At 37.1% G+C, this 16,778-nt stretch overlaps 2 protein-coding genes and 1 long non-coding RNA gene across 5 annotated transcripts; 1 reads left to right on the forward strand and 2 right to left on the reverse strand.

Moving 5' to 3' along the window:
* The first annotated feature begins 1,564 nt into the window (after positions 1-1,564).
* Positions 1,565-4,941, forward strand: LOC103931508 (G patch domain-containing protein 8). 3 transcript variants are annotated; one of them, XM_048585792.1, is made up of 4 exons: positions 1,565-1,826; positions 2,175-3,857; positions 3,997-4,081; positions 4,553-4,941. In XM_048585792.1, exons 1-3 carry the CDS (start codon positions 1,773-1,775, stop codon positions 4,060-4,062), a joined length of 1,803 nt encoding a protein of 600 aa, XP_048441749.1. In that variant the 5' UTR covers positions 1,565-1,772; the 3' UTR covers positions 4,063-4,081; positions 4,553-4,941. The 3 variants fall into 3 exon arrangements, 2 of the variants coding, with proteins under 2 accessions (XP_048441749.1, XP_009339294.2); XR_664850.3 differs by having other exon boundaries at positions 1,566-1,826; positions 3,997-4,202; XM_009341019.3 differs by lacking the exon at positions 4,553-4,941 and having other exon boundaries at positions 1,566-1,826; positions 3,997-4,356.
* LOC125478058 lies at positions 4,551-6,355 on the reverse strand. The gene is made up of 2 exons (XR_007258889.1): positions 6,133-6,355; positions 4,551-4,716 (listed from the first exon to the last, which is right to left on the reverse strand). It is a non-coding gene; the product is annotated as an uncharacterized LOC125478058 (long non-coding RNA).
* Positions 6,356-8,919: 2,564 nt separating this feature from the next.
* On the reverse strand, positions 8,920-11,982 carry LOC125478142. The gene is made up of 2 exons (XM_048585927.1): positions 11,476-11,982; positions 8,920-11,300 (listed from the first exon to the last, which is right to left on the reverse strand). Exons 1-2 carry the CDS (start codon positions 11,980-11,982, stop codon positions 9,243-9,245), a joined length of 2,565 nt encoding a protein of 854 aa, XP_048441884.1. The 3' UTR covers positions 8,920-9,242.
* Positions 11,983-16,778: the final 4,796 nt, after the last annotated feature.

The following is a 16,778-nucleotide window of genomic DNA, read 5'->3' on the forward strand; positions in this document are numbered from 1 at the left end:
AGATGACGTTTCAGAAGCTTGTAAACTTTCTGAGTTGTAACATTGTTATTTCTCTATGGAATTATGTCAAACTTAGGGGGAGTATCCTGAAGATACTTGGTTTATCTTAATGTACTTTTTTTCCCAACGATTATGAGCATTTTTCCCACTGGGTTTTTGTTACCTAACTAAGTTTTAACGAGGCACCCACCTTAGGCTGGTCATATCCCTGATGACGTCTCGCAGACGTTTCTTTTGACTTTGCATTTCTCACACATTTTTCCTTAGACTATGGATTTTGTCCCTCATCGGGTTTTTGCCATAGCCTTAGAGTTTTTTAGTGAGACTTACTACTTATGCAAGTTCCTACCTTATTGAGATAAGCGTTGTTCCTTAGAATTAGTGCCGACAAGTCGACTTCCTCAACTTCTGCATGATGTTGAATCTACCTTGAGTATTTACATAATCAAGGGGGAATGTTGTAAACTTTCCTAGTTTAAGTGTGATTGTGTAAATTCTAGATTAGATTTGATTTTAGTTATCCTTTCTTATTACAACTTGTATTACTTGGGGAAGAAGGAATATCTTATCTCCTTTTTGCTACTATAAATAAAGGCACAATGTAGGAGGGATAACAATATATATTCCCCTACAATTCTACAAACACATCTCTCTCAATTTCTGTACCTTTGTTGCCGACCCTATTCCCTTTGTCAGATAAATTAGGCTACAACAAAACCTTATATATAAGGACTAGCATAGGCCAAAAGGGAGAGGTAGAAAGAAGTTAGGCCAGAACCAAGCGTAACACACAATCCTCAAACCATCTCCAACTCTGACCTAAAACCTAAAAATATTTAGCCCATAAAATTTAGGTTTTAACCGAGAAACAATTTTTTCTGCTTCAACCAATCTTCAACCATCAGAAGATCCGTTTGAGAGACTCCTTATTTGGAAAGAGAATCAAGATGTTTTTTATCTTCCAAAGAATCAAGATGTTTGTAGTGTTCAAATGGCATCGTAATCATAAAGATCACAACATACAAAGCAAGAGTTCTTCTTTCAGCACTAAAATGAAAAAATGATGGATTCTTCTCCATCAAAAAATCCTTAATGCTTTACTTGAAACAATATTTTTATGGTTACACCATTCCTTAAAGTAGCATAACCAATTATTAGGTATACTTGTTGAATCGTGAAACATACCTCAAGTTCTGCAAATCTCTGCCAAAGATAAACAGCATGAGGTACATATAATATACAAGTGAGAGTGAGCTGCAACCAAAAAAATAAAAAAAATTGTTCAAAATTCAAAATTCAGGAGATAATATTGATGATTTAATAGTTAATATCCATTAATAATCCCTTAAAAAGGGACAGATAATTTTGATTATTTACCATTTAATATCCATTTAATAGTTAATAGCATTAATATATCCCTTTAAATGGGGCATAAATTCTGACATGTAAAAAAACCTTTGATAAAAGGATAAAGTGAGAAATCAACGTAAAATATTTTTCTTTTAAAAGAAATAAACTAATGATATGTAAATAAAAATTTTAAAAATACTTAGGTGACCATTACTTCAAGCGTTTTGATCAAATCTTTAAAACACACAAAAGTTTAATTTAAAAAATGTAGAAAAAAAGTGGGGCATTCTAATTTCCCCATCCGTTGCTCTCCTCGAATCTCGAATCCTCCGATCCAACTTTTGAACAACCCTCTCTTTTTGCTTTCTTTGCAATCGTAATTTTGCTTTTAACAGTTTCGATTGTTGCAGGTATAAACCCAGATGGGCAAGTCCTCTTCTTCTCATACCAAGAAACGCTCCAAGGTTTCCTCCGAGGTTGTCTTTCTCTCTCTCCCTCTCTTCTCAGTTGTTGTCGTGTTTTAGGTTCCTCGTTTTTTTATTGTTTAACTACATGGGTTTTCCTTCCCTGCTGAAAAGATTATTATTATTATTATTTTATTTTTTTGGTTCTGTTTTTCTGAGTTGGGTTTTGGAATCGAAAAAAAATCGAAAACTTTAGACAGCATTATCAGTAGTTTGCTAAGAGATATGATGTTTTGATTATAACGTTGTACAAATATGATTATGTCTGAGATTAAGGTTTTGTAATTTGATTCATGATTGCCAATGTTTTATGCTAAATGCCAAAGTTAATGTTTGTGTTCACGTATGTGGCGGTTTTAGGCTCGAACAAGAAAGAAGAGTAAGAGTAAAAGTAGGAAATATAGATACAAGAAGCTTCGCCGTCGTGACGATTCTTCTTCGTATTCTGGTGAGGATGATTCAAGAAGTTTGGAATCGAATTCCTCTTTTAGTTCAGAGGATGATTCGAGAAGTAGAAGGGCTCGATCGCGCACTCGGAAGGTTGCAAAAGGGAGCAAGAAGAGGGCTCGGAGACGCTCTTATAGCCGTGACAGTAGCGAGGACTCTGCCCGTAGAAAGAAGAGGAAATCGGCGAAGAAGAAGAATGATAAGAAAACTCATTTGAGGAAGAGGCCTTGGAGGAATGCTAGTGTTAGTTCCAGGAGTAGTGCGTCGTTTAGCTGCTCAACTTGTCCTAGTGGGGGAATTAGTGGCGATGACATTGAATCTAAGAGGCATAGGGGCAGACCGGAAAAACGAAACAGAGATGAAAGTGATATTAACATGGTTGATAGGGGGACTAAGAGGGCTAGATATAGGTCATGGAGCTGTTCTTCGCGCAGTCAGCATAGCGAGAGTGGTGATTGTCGGAGTGAGGAAAAAGTGACATATGAGAACAATACGAGGAGGTTGAGATCCGTAGTTACTGTGACAGAAGAAGACAAGCACGGCAGGTGGATGGATACGGATGGGCACAAAGAAGAGATTACATACGATGATGATTACCCTTCTTGTAGAAGTAATGACAGTAATGACGGAGGATGCAAGAGGGAGTTGAATAATTGTTTAGATGTTGCATTTGAGAAGAGAACGGAAGTAGAGAGTGGGAAAGAGGAAGAAGCTTATGTTTCTAATGTTCCAATCATGGATCTCAAAGATATTCGTAGCATTTTGGAAAAAGATTGCGCGGGCCAAGGTGATGGAATTGGGATTACTGGTCCTGTTAATGAAAATAAGAATGAGGTTTCTGGGACAATCAGTAGTCTGCCAGGTGAGGATCTGGAATCAATTTTAAGACAAAAGGCTTTGGAAAATCTAAAAAGATTTAAAGGAAAGCATCAAAGAATTTCAGCTGTAACTACCAATCAGGAAGACAAGACCGCTATTGATTTGAAACAGCCGTCCACTGCAAAGGTTGAATTGGTTCAAATAGAATCCCCCGGGGAGAGTGGTGCTAGAGTGGTTGTAGCAAAGTCATCCGAGGAGGATGTTGCTGAAAGGGTTGATGCAATCCAATCAGTAGAAGAGGCCAATGGGCCTCAAGAGAGAGTTTCCATGCTTTCTTCCCAAAACCTTGAAAAGGAACCAGATGGCAATGAAATCTCTGCCAAGCAAGATGTTGCTTGTCCAATAGAGCAAGTGGTTGTCGGTATAAAGGTTAAGACCACTGCTGCCCTTAATAAACCAAACACGACTTCACCAACATTGAGGGGTCATTCGCTAAAAGCTCACCCCACGCTGAAACAAGAACCTGCTTTACAGGAACCTCCTGAGGAAAGATTGTTGGTGAGTGAGAGTTGTGTAGATAAGGGTGCTTCTGGGACTGCCCAAACTGTTCCTCAAAGAAGCAATAGCAACGGTGAAGATATTGATGAGGGTCATGATTCTACTGCTCCCGAACCTTTAGGAGAAAATAGTTCTGATAAACAGCAAGATGAAGCTACAGTTGGCTCACAGTTTGAGCAGAAAACAATGTCGGTGATGCGAGGTAGTGAAATGGTACAGGTGGGTGTTTTGATGTCCCTATTAAGGGCATACGTTTTTTGCATTAGTTTCAGTTTAGTAATCTCTTTTTAGACCATACAAGAGTTTGATAGTCTATTTTCTGCTACTAGCTTTAATGATGGTTTAATACTTTTGGCAGGTGAGTTATAAGGTTTACATCCCTAAGAAAGCTCCTGCTCTGGCGAGGAGGCAACTCAAGCGGTGATATCTCATCCATCGTTCTGGTGCGCACAGTTTGCTCTTGATTAAAGCTTTGCATAAAGGGGTGGTATTTTCTTGGCCTTTCAAAGCAGCCATTTTCCTCCCAGAACAATCTTGAAATTCGCGGTTTAGCAGTCGTTTTAGGTATTTATATCATCTGACATATACTTGTTGGCTGAATGACATTGATATACTTGTATTTTCAAGTTTCAACGTTATCTTTTGTTTTCTTTTTCATGTTTTTGTAAGCTACTCACAAATATGAAATGAATAAAAATGAAAGATGTGTTAAGAAAAATCTGGCTAGGGTACTGCCCCTCAAGTTGTAAATCTTTATCAAAATTATTTACGCAATCGGATTGTTGAACCAACTGAACTTGGTTACGAACATTGTTGTTACCGTGTTTGGAAAGGAGGTATCTCTCTATGCTGTCCATTGTTGCTCGGCCAAGAGACCCGATTAAATCACAAGAACATCTGACCTACTTTCTCAGGTGATAAAAGTCTCTACAAGGAAAGAAGCTGCCCAAAAACCCCGAAGAAGCTGCACATAAGTTGTCATGGATGATTGCTACTTTTTCCCGAAGGGCTTTCGCAATTGTTTGAGTCAGTCCTATAGGACTATAGGAGGACACAGAAGTTGATGCGGGAGGCAGACCTTGAAGAAAACAATTTGAAGACCACTAGTATGCATTGGAATAATAAGGCTGTGTATTTTAATGACATAGGAACTTGTTAGGTCATTTTTAGAGAGTTTTTTAGGAAGTTGTAGTGTATTTATGTTCCTTTATCTTGAGTTCCCTTAAATATTGATGTATCAAAAGGTTTTGGGATGAGACTTGAATGAATTAAAATTTTATTTACCTTGTGCATTTGAAGAGAATGATTTCTTCTTCTAAAATCAAGCATTTGGCTTGGTCGTGTGAGCGAATCCACGATTAGCGACGTGAGCGAGCTCCGTTGCCCCTGGTTGAGCGAATCCTAGGTTATCTATTCCCCTCTCCTCTATACCTTTGGTTCTGTCCTGCATCAAGTGGTATCACAGTAGGTTTTTCGCTGTGCGAGAAGATCATGGTTGATATTTTTCATCCGTTTGAACATCAAATGGTTGAAAAGATTAGCTTGGTTGATTGGGATTCTCCACCAGTTTATGACAAGTATGTTGACAACATGGAAGAGATTAAGAGGATGCATCAAGATCTCATCATTCAAATTTCTCGCATCGAAAATCGATGACGAGGCTTTGTGGTTTCCTAAGGGAAGGAAAGCATTTGTTTGCAATGTGTTGACATTTTTCATGATTACGCTCCATGGTTTGAGTCAATTGAAAAAGGAGATTGTCGTTCAGCAGTTTACAATGAATTGGCACAAGATATGGTTAGTTTGAATTATCTTAGTTCAAATTATGGGTGTGAAAATATTGAGGCTTCGTCTTTAATTCATTTGAGTATGCCTCCCTTATTTGATCGTTGCTTGAGTAATTGTGAAATTTGTGATGGTTTTAGCTTGAGTAATAACAAAAGTTATGGTGGGATAGAAGTAGGGTTTTCATCTCACAAATCTTTGAAGGAAGTCAGTGACGTTGTTGAAGTGGGAGATAATAAATTCCAAGATATTGTTGATACGAAAGAAGATGCTATTTATGAATACATTGATTTTATTGGTTTTGATATTTTTAATTGGAAGGTTTCTCAAGTTATGGTTGATTTAGTCAATCAAATGAAAATTGATATCAGTTGGATTACAAGATTTGTCATGGAGCATGAATTTACTATTTCAAGAATAAGGAAATATTCCAAGTATTTATTTGTGTGGAAAGGTAGAAATCAATTTCAAAATTACAACGGAGTCAATGAAGATTTAAACTCGAGGATGAGTCATTTCCAAAGGGGACGAAAATTAGTCCCAATTTTTAATATCTATGATCTTTATTTGTTCCTTGATGAGCCTAAGTTAGTTCCCACAACCACAAGTCCTGAAGCTACTAATATCCCTCATGCATCAAGGAAGATTAAATGAAACTCAAGGACGAGTTTTTTTTTTGGAGAAGAGGAGAATGATGCGGGAGGCAGACCTTGAAGAAAACAATTTGAAGACCACTAGTATGCATTGGAATAATAAGGCTGTGTATTTTAATGACATAGGAACTTGTTAGGTCATTTGTAGAGAGTTTCTTAGGAAGTTGTAGTATATTTATGTTCCTTTATCTTGAGTTCCTTTAAATATTGATGTATCAAAAGCTTTTGGGGCGAGACTTGAATGAATTAAAATTGTATTTGCCTTGTGCATTTGAAGAGAGTGATTTCTCTTTCTAAAATCAAGCATTTGGCTTGATCGTATGAGCGAATCTATGATTAGCGACGTAGCGAGCTCCGTTACCCCTGGTTGAGCGATTTATATAAAAAATCTAGGAAAAACGATGAAACAAAATGTTGTTCAACTGACATGAGATCACATATCCTAGCAACAGGACAACATAGCAATAGATGCACCGCACCACCCCTTTCCTCTACTCATAGAACACTAAACCAAAGCAATGACACTCCTCTTGGGAGAATTCTCAATTCAAGGTAGCCACTGATATTGGTTTCTGTAGAATAGAGTGCAGACATTCCTTTTTTCCAAATGGCAGCGATAATTAAAAAAATGCAACCAAGTGGGGTCGGCTATGTGAAATTGAAATGGGGGAATGTGATGTGAGGCCGTGACTGAGGTGAGAGGGTGAGGTGAGTGAATCCTAATTAGGATGGGATCCATTGCTTTGCAACTTGGTGAAACTAATTTTTCAACTTATTATACCATGACATGTATGTATATATATAATTAATTAATTTATTATTAATAAATGATTCGGTTTGGTTCCGGCCAATTCTTGTTCATTCGAAACCGAAACCAGTTTGAACGGTCTGGTTCGATTTTTGACTCAAAGTTGACTTTTCCGGTCAACACAGTTCTTTTCAGTTTTTTTTTTTTTTTTTTCATACGGTTCAATGTGGTTTTGCGGTTTGCCGGTTTTTATGCCCACCCCTAATAGGTGTTGGTGGTCATGTTGTACGTAGGGACAGAATAGAATGGAATGGAATGGAACGAGGGTTCCATGCTATATTTGGCATGCACAAGACGAAATGGGACAGTTATTTTGTTCTGCGTTTGGTATGTACAGGGTAGAATAGAACGAAGGATTAAATGACAAACGTACCTATGATTCTTCGTCAACTCCATCGACTATACCCCATGGATTTTCTGCATCCACCATGGCTGTTTGAAGGAAGGTTAGACAATGTGCGGGACCGTCATGCAGGACCATCATTGGGACCATCGGTGGCGCCGGAACTCTGTACCTCACCATCCCGCGAGTCACTGGATCTTCCCTAGGGGATAAAATGCATGTAGAAGAATAATAATGTCATTTTTAAAACCTAATGATCATAGAATTGAAAATATTCATTAAAAGTTCAGCGTTGTCTCTTATAAAAGCAAAGCAACATATAGTCTGCCTTTAAAAGTTGTTGTCCAGAGACTATTGCTTTTAAAATAAGCATGATATTATATTTTACCAATTTTTTTTACATTACGTTAAATTAAAGTACATTCCCTCAATCAACCACCAAAGCCAATCACAGTGTAGGTCTTTTTGGGGGACAAATATTTTTTTATTCCTTAATTTTTTAAAGTAAGGCAGTTTTGGTTTAAAAAAAAAAGAAAAAAAATACCAAAGGAGACCTAAGTAAGTAAAGGTACCTAAAACATTGCAACGTGGACATAACCACATTGCCAAAAACGAAACTACTCTCCTTTACACCGTACTCTGAATCTTTTGAAGAATAGAAACACATTTAGCTATTCTTACTCGAAATATCTCCTAATATTGAGAGCATTTTAATTGGAAAATATGCAAATTTGAGTTGTAAAAACTATATTTATTTTTTCAAAAAATGTAAATGTATACTCTACTTCAAACACAAACATGTAAATTTGGGATCCGTTTAGTTCTCATTTTAAGTGATGGGTCACACATTTATAATTTTTCTCAACAAAAATATTAATCTTACCACACATTTATATTATCTCTCTAATAGATATAAGATTAACATATGCTGGTAGGTTCTACTTCTGTAATAGAAATAATACAAATAATATCACAAATATGTAGTAAGTGGGTGTATTACTCTTTCGTGTCTTTCCTCAAAGATAAGTACCCCACATTTCCTAAACCAAAATAAATATATATAAAAAAAAATGATAATTTCGAAGCATTGTGCATCTCTCAATCGTTTTTTATTAAAAAGAAAAATTACTGCTGTAAATTTATTATTATTTTTTTAGTATAATGATATGTTTTATATTAAGGGAGGGAAGAGTTCGGGTAAGTGAAGCAATGAACGACTTAATTTTGTATCGAATCGGTTATCTACGAGATTCTAAAATAAAATCTTTTATTTACAAATACGAAAGAATAAAGACATCAAATTTTTATTTCGTTAAATTTCTGATTTTATTCATACTAGCCTCTCTGCACGCACTAACGTGCGTGCGAGAGGCATTTTTGCATCACGGGCGCTACGTGCCCCTAAATGTGTATTATGTTAGTTTTGTTCCATTGTGGTTGTCAATGTATATGCTTTAGAAAGTATGATACCAAGTTTGGAGGTGAGGTATGAAATCTAGAAGATGACTGCTCCTAATTGGAAGCAATAAATTGAAGTTGTTGACGTGGATACTCTCTCACACGCAGCAATGTCTATTACGGTGTTCTCAAGCACGTGCGAAAGACACTTTTTAAATCACGGCATACTACACGCAACTTACACATTTTAGATGTATTTATATGCGAGGATTGGTTCAAAGTATAGAAACATAAAATAAAGGCGATTATCATATCTAATAATACAGGCGGAATCTAAAGTATTTTGTCTAGAATATGTAAAAAAAAAAAGTAATAAATAACAGAGAAGATCCTTATAATTTAGTTGCAACTAAAAGTTAAATAAAAAGTATAAAAACAATCCAAGAAATTTAATTGACCTTGATGCACATGACACCAAAAAATATAATGAACTCATATCATTCCGTACTGTTGAAAATTTAATGCGTTTGGTTAAAATCAAATATTAGCATTATTTGTAATTGAAGTGCATTAAAAGTTGAAAAAGGGAATTAAACATTAAAAGAAAGAATGTAACCTTATGTTGAATTCGAGGGAAGCAAAATATCTTTGTACACAACATTTCTTGTGAAGACTCCTTCGTTACCGTGTAACTCTCCTTTCTTTACCAAGACTTTTGTTGTAGACGCTGAAACTCCTCTTGATAAAGCCACGTACAATTGTCCATGACTGAATACGTGATCTGGTAGATAAATACCCACATTTGGTATTGTCTGCCCTTGTGATTTATTTATAGTTAGTGCAAAACTCAATTTCACTGGAAACTGTTTTCTCATCATTTCGAATGGGAGTCCTGCACTTTCTGTGGTCTTTAAAGAGATTCTTGGTAAAAACACTCTAGTTCCAGCAAATTGTCCAGATAAGATTTCGGCATCAATTAGATTATTGTAAGCTCCATGGCACGCCAGTCTTGTACCATTGCACAACCCCATCTTCGGATCGATATTTCTCAAAAGCATTATCGGGGCACCTTTTTTCAAAGTTAACTGATGAGGGGGCATTCCACCAGGTGAGATTGAATTCAAGAATTCTTGTTGATACAAATTTCTCACATCGTCCTCAACTGAATCGAAAGAGTATAAGATATGTTCAATCCCCGAAAATTTATCGATGATCATTTTATTGATTTTGTCAGCATCCTCATTTTTTGGTGTTATAATTGCTCTTTCCACCAAGTATCTTGCATCACATACATGACATTCCAAATCGGGGAAAACTTCATTAACCAATTGGACAATGGATTCTTCACCATTCCATGGAATAACCATAGATGATGGTAATTGCATCATGTCGTCTATCATAGTTTCTTGTTCCCCATTACCAACATGAAGTAAGAACTCTGAAAAGTCTTGATCATTGATGGATCTCATGTTATGCCTAAGACGAATGATTTTCACGTGTTCCCAAAATGAAGCATTAATCATACTTGCTTGCATCAATTCAGATCTTGTACCTTTTGGAACAACTGGAAGAACTTGTCGAAAATCTCCTCCAAAGATTATGACCTTTCCTCCATATGGTAGGTCAACGCCCATTATATCTTTGAACGTTCGATCGAGAGCCTCAAATGCAAACCTGTGTGCCATTGGTGCTTCATCCCAAACAACAGCTGATGTTTTTCTTATCAATTCTGCCAAATCTGACTGGATACTAATAGAACATGTGGAAGATGCATCTGGACTGAGGGGAATTTTAAATCTAGAGTGTGCTGTCCTTCCACCTGGTAATATGGTTGCTGCAATTCCAGATGTTGCTGTTGCCAATATAATATGACCCTTACTCCTTAAGGTTGCTAACAAAACACGATATAAGTATGTCTTTCCTGTCCCTCCGGGACCATCCACAAAAAATATGGCATTGTCTCGTTGTTCAATAGCAGACACAATCGAGTTATACGCTGCCATTTGGTCTTCATTTAGATTTTGTACCGCATTGAGGTCTGCTTCAGAGATGTCAAGTGAAACTTCATCTTGTATTATCCTTGGAATTGTGTTGTCTCTAACACAATCTTGTGTTATTTGTGGTAAATCGTAATCAGATACAGACTTACTATGTTGCACTAATAGTCCGTTCAAGTCTTGCAAAAGCTTGTTCAAGATAGAAGTATTATTTGTGGTACTTGAAACAGAATAATCTTCCACCATAAATGAATGAAATTCATCCCATAATCTTCTTACTCCATGTGGCTCACAATAAACTAAGATGGTAACAAACAACCTTCGCAAAGCTGACGGCATGCGAATGTTAGTGGCTTCACAGAGACACTGTCTAATGCTATCATCATCTTCTAGCAAACCTCGTTGTTCCACTGCCTTCTTAAATGTTGGTTGTACAATGTCATTGACTGTTCTTAAGTTCTCAAATGATGTTGGTCCTCTAACATGATTAAGAAGGATGCGTAAGTAGAATTTTTCACCCTCATTCGGCGAGACTGCATATATCCGGCCAATAACTTTATGGTTATTCATCCTCTCACTCCAGAGTTTATCTCTTTGACTCCATTTGAACCGTTCAGGGAATTCCCGGTATAAGTATTGTCTTGCTTCCGGGCAAGTGGTATTCTTGGTAAAAAAACTCTGTCAGCATAGTCATCGAGTTAGTGTCATCTGCCAAAATATCTGCTACTCTTTGGTGAGGGTAAAAATGAATAGTTTGTCCTTCAGGAAGATGAATTTGTAATCGTTCCACCGATGGATAAAGTCGATTAGTTACAAATTTGAATATTCTCCATAAAGCTTCAGGTGCACAAACCCATCTTGCATCAACAAACTGCTTTATTTCATCTTGAATAGGTTCATGATGGACTTCAAAAGCTACTCGGTCGGGACCTTTGTAAACATATTTGTACAGATACTTAACACTCTTAATGCTGCAACAAATCTCAACATTAATATGACAATCATATCTGAGGAGTAGCCATGAGTTGTACGGAATGACCCACCGATTATCCACCATTATACGTGCATTATGATCTAATGGGATTGGATCATGATTGTCTCTTCTACGATAGACTGGATAAGAATCATTTCCTTGAACTGTAGTTGGTGCAAATGGCTTAGGATAATTTCGTTTACAGCTACCACGTTTCATACAGGGTGATCGTGAATTGTGTATTCCACATGGACCATGTATCATATGCCTTAAGACGGCACCATACAATTCAGGCTCTTCATTTGGATTTGGTATTTCAGCCCGTACCACCTGATCATAATCATCTGGACTATTAAGCTTATCATTTTCTTCTAACATGAGAAGCATGTGAACATGGGGGAGACCGCGCTTTTGAAACTCAATGACATATACATATGCAAGAACTTTGCCTAACTTTGTTCCACCCAATGTTCCTTTTCCTAGCAGATTTTTGCAATCCATGAAAGAAGAGGAGGAAAAAGATGTTCTAGAGACATTTAGAAAAGTTCAAGTCAACATACCCCTTTTGGATGCAATCAAGCAAATCCCGAAGTATGCGAAGTTTTTGAAAAAGCTTTGCACAACAAGGAAACGGATTCAAGAAAAAGAGGTGGTTCATGTAAGTGAGAATGTCTCTGCCATCTTGCAACGCAAACTACCTCCCAAATGCAAAGATCCAGGTAGTTTCACTATCCCTTGTGTAATTGGAAATACAAAGTTTGAACATGCCATGCTAGATTTAGGTGCCTCAATTAATGTCATGCCATATTCTGTTTATGCATCTATGAATCTAGGAGAGCTTAAAAAGGATGGTGTTATTATTCAATTAGCTGATAGATCTAATGCATACCCGAAAGGAGTTTTGGAGGATGTTTTGGTGCAGGTAGACCATTTGATTTTTCCTGCAGATTTCTATGTGCTTGACATGGAAGATTCGGCACACTCTCCATCATCACCACTCTTATTTGGACGACCTTTCATGAAAACAGCTCAAACCAAGATTGATGTGGCCAAGGGAGCAGTCACTATGGCCTTTGGTGGTGATATGATTAACTTTAAGATTCCTGAATCAATTGAGACTACTAATGATGTTCGTTCTTGTTGTGCCATTAATGTAATTGAACACATAGGGACGGAGTGTTCAACAAAGATCAAGAAGGAAGTTTCTCGAACTACCACCGAGAAGGAACTTGGAGTAGAGAACAAGGAATGCACGGCTCCAACCTTGAAAGGACCACAATTGGCCATGAGCAGCTCTTGTGCATCCGTCCATTGTGCTACCACTTCTTTGCCGTACAAAGGTAAGCCACCTATTCCAAATTTGATTCCCATTTCAACTAATAGGTTGTTACCTCGTGTGGTGCAGGTACCGAATCGAATTAAAAGTCGTGGGAGAATTCGTGTTGATGTAGAAAAGAAAAACACGACAATAAGAAAGGATCATTATCCCACTCCATTCAAGGACCCAAAGCATGAAGTGGTTCGTCGGACAGATTGTAGTTGCACCCCTCTATGCCGTGGGGTTCCATAAACCTTCAAGTGGAAGTTTCGTCCGGCTGGAAGACGTTAAAGCAAGCGCTACTTGGGAGGCAACCCATGCAATCAACAAAGGAAGAACTTGGGAATCGCTCCACACTCAGATTTGCGTCCCTAAACCCTTCCCTTTGTTGCTTACTTTATGCTTTGTGTATTGTGTTTTTAATTGTGTCTAAAACATTGAGGACAATGTTTAGTTTAAGTGTGGGGGGGTAACATTCTGTTTTGAGATATTTGTGCATGAAATTCGTAGGGTTTTACCACCTAGCATGTCTAAACTTGTTTCCCATTGTTTTTAAGTGTTTTTAAGCTATTTTAGAGTGTTTTAGAGTGTGTTGTCTTAAAAATCCGAAAATCCCATAAAAATTTGAAAAATTGTTTTGAAAAATCCAAAAAGAATTGTTTTTGTGTGTTTGTTTGTGTCGTAGGTCACCTTCCAACGCAATGATGAGGATTTGGTTTTTAATTGCATGATGGTTAAAGAAAGTTACCAACATGGTTGGACGTTTGATATACTCTTTGGTTTATGCTTGGTTGTAGTTATAGTTTACGAATTCACATGTAATCATAAAAGAAAAAAATCAGTTTTTGTAACATGCTTGAAGGAAGGAACTTAAACAAACGCTACATCCCGGTGAGACTTGAGCCTAAACGTTATTTGGAGAGTTAAAATCTATGCATTAATGTTTTCTTAAGTCGTTGCATGATTTCATTATTCTTTGCTTGGTTACTACTTAGAAGGCGTTTCATCACTTAGTTCCACATGCTAGAACTCATGCCCATTTCATTCAAAGCATGTCATTGATTTGCATAACACGTATTCAAGATGAAGTTGTGTAGTGAACACCATAGCCAAATTGCCATATTTCCCTTTTCATTTGTTTTGTAGGATTTAACCCCGTTGAGCCTTGTGTAGCCTACTTTCTTTGTTAACCCGCATTATCCTCACCTAGCCTAGATTAGGACCATCCTTACCCTTGTTCTTGAAGCATAGTAAGCAATGAATTCCTTTTGATTAATGTGTTGCAGGAAATAAGTGTGGGGGAAAGATTATTGATGTGAGTTTATGTGCCATAGGCACGGTTTAAAAAAAAAAAAAAAAAAAAAAAAAAAGAGAAAAGAAAAAAAAAAAAAAAAAAAAAAAATTGAAAAGTATTGGTTGTTGAAGTAAGGGCCCAAAACAATGAATTAGGCCTTAAGAGTTGTTTGAATCTCCTCTATTTGTCTAAAAGTTGATTTCTGCATTCTAATGGAATTCTAGGTCTTAATTTCATTACTTTACTTGCTATTGCTTAAAGAACTTTTGTGTATCCCTACCTTTCCTTGTGAGCCAATACCCCAAGCCCCGTTACAACCTTTGACTTCTATCTTGAGTGTTGTGCATTTCAATTGTGGAGTTTGAATTTGGTATGAGCATATGGTGTCACTGGTTCTCGCATCTAAGTAGTAGCATTCCATTCATGAGATCATATCTAAACACGTTTAATTACTCTAGAAATTGCGTTCTTTGTTATACATATGTGAGTATTAGTCTTTCATGTTTAAATCAATCTTCTCACATATAACTAGTATAGGGTGTGTAGTCAGAAAATCTGAGTGAAAATTGAGTGCATAACTAGTGAGGAATTGAGGGAATTCTCTAAGGCATGTTACTACATTCAAAATGTGTTTTAATTGATTAAATGTGAACTAGTGAATGGTGACTATGATTAAGTATGTGCTTAAGGGGAAGTAAGACTAAAAGCTATGTGAGTAATGATTTTTGACTTGTCATGTTTCATTGGAAATCCCTGAGGCAATCGTTGGAAGGTTTAGGTTTTGTTTGTTTGTTTTGTTTCGTCTTGGTTACTTTAGTTGTTTTGTTTTGCTCGAGGACTAGCAAAAGTTAAGTGTGGGGGAATTTGATAGGCGCATATTCATGCGACTTAATTAGCTTGTTCTCGTGCATTTAGGTTGTGTTTACTTATCTATTTCAGTGTTTAAGGCCACTTTTGTGTATTTTCAGATTATAAGGCCAAAGTGTGCAAGAAGATGCAAATTGGAGTCTTTTGGAGCGAAAGAGGAATGAATGAGTTGAAGACTTGAAGAAACGACGAATTCCTATGCCAACGATGAATTCTTACCAAAACGAAGAATCCTACTCAAACAAGGCTTCCTATTTTAGGAAAGTTGACCCTAAGTTTCCCGTTTTGGTAACCTTTCCTAATCTTAAACGTCCGTATTTTCTAGCCACTTTGAAGTCCTTGTAGGCGCTTTAGGACACAAAACCAAGGCCCTAGCCGCACCATTTTAATCTTTCCCCTTTAATTTCTGATTTTATTCCCTAATTCTAGCAGCCTTTAGGTGAATTTTAGTTAATAAAAATAAACTAGGGTTTGAATTTCTAAAACCCTAGGGTTTCCACCATTTAGCCACATCCTAGGGACCTCTCATCATTTATTTTCATATTTTTTCAGCCACAAAAATGATCACAGCCGTTATTCCCTTTCAAAAAGACCCTAGCTCCCCTACTTTTCATTCATATCATGCAGCCACCTAAAAATCTAATTTAATTCCTCTTGCCGCAGCAAGCCTTTCATTCCACCATTCTCCCATATTTTATTTTAGTCTAGCCGTGCAGCCAATATCTCCCATTTATCAAAATCTGCGGCAGCCATCCATTCTCCCATTTTAGCTTAAAACCCGAGCCATTTTTCCTATTAAAAAACCCACACAGCCGCAGCCATAGCATCCCATTATTCTCCCCAAAAAACTGTCCAGCCAATTCCAAATAAGCCGCAGCCATTCGTCAACCCTAAGCTAATTTTATTCAGCCATATTTTAGTCCAAAAACTGTCCAGCCGTGAGCATTCCATTTTTCCCCATCCAGCCGCAACACCTTCACCCAGTTTTTCTTCTCAGCCGCATCTTCCAGATTTTTTCACAAACAGCCGCATATCTTCTCCACCAATCCGCAGCCACCTTCACACCATATTATCTTCAATCCGTGCTATCCCCCTTCTATTCCAGGAATTTCCACATCCAAACACCATTTAACCTCACTGCCGCAGCAAGGAGAAGAGGAAAGAGGACTTAGACGCGCAGAAATTCAAGTGGATTCGTTGGGCGTTCTAGGTGTAATCGTTCCTTTGTTCTTAATGTTTAAATTCAATTTTATTTTTCTTTTTGTGACTATGAGAGGCTAAATCCCCCTAGTTAGCTAGGGGGTGATTCGAAACCATGGTTATATTTGCAATATGAATTGATTACTTTTGGTTGGAATTTCATAAGTTGTGGATTCAATTCGTTCATCTATTTGATTGATAACTTATTTGTGTATGTTGATTGAGAGTGCACGTTTAGTTTTCATGCACGAATATGATGCTAGATTATGAGGGAGTTTCACCTAATAGTTACAATCTTATAATCACAAGTAGTGAAGGTCGCTTGAAAACGATCGCGTTGAATGATTTCTTAGCATAAGTTTCATGCAATTCATAGTAACGAATGCTTCGTCAATGCTTATGTTTTTCATAGAACTTAATGATTCTTGCTTGTATCTCTATTATGCAATTCATGTAGGGAACTTGTAGGGAATGTTTTGGGTTGTCGTATGCAATCATCCAACT

Source organism: the organism of the source record quoted next, unplaced genomic scaffold (assembly GCF_019419815.1).
Source record: "Pyrus x bretschneideri cultivar Hongxiangsu unplaced genomic scaffold, Pyrus_bretschneideri_v1 Contig23, whole genome shotgun sequence".
Lineage (NCBI taxonomy): Eukaryota > Viridiplantae > Streptophyta > Magnoliopsida > Rosales > Rosaceae > Pyrus > Pyrus x bretschneideri.

What these genes read in the sequence shown, in the direction of transcription:
- LOC103931508 (XM_048585792.1), top strand. Translation starts at nt 1,773, where the DNA reads ATGGGCAAGTCCTCTTCTTCTCATACCAAGAAACGCTCCAAGGTTTCC. An exon ending in GCTCCAAGGTTTCCTCCGAG is followed by an intron (nt 1,827 to 2,174) that starts GTTGTCTTTCTC and finishes TGGCGGTTTTAG; the next exon opens with GCTCGAACAAGAAAGAAGAG. An exon ending in GAGGTAGTGAAATGGTACAG is followed by an intron (nt 3,858 to 3,996) that starts GTGGGTGTTTTG and finishes TACTTTTGGCAG; the next exon opens with GTGAGTTATAAGGTTTACAT.
- LOC125478142 (XM_048585927.1), bottom strand. Translation starts at nt 11,982, where the DNA reads ATGCTTCTCATGTTAGAAGAAAATGATAAGCTTAATAGTCCAGATGAT. An exon ending in AGTTTGTTGATGCAAGATGG is followed by an intron (nt 11,301 to 11,475) that starts GTTTGTGCACCT and finishes CTATGCTGACAG; the next exon opens with AGTTTTTTTACCAAGAATAC.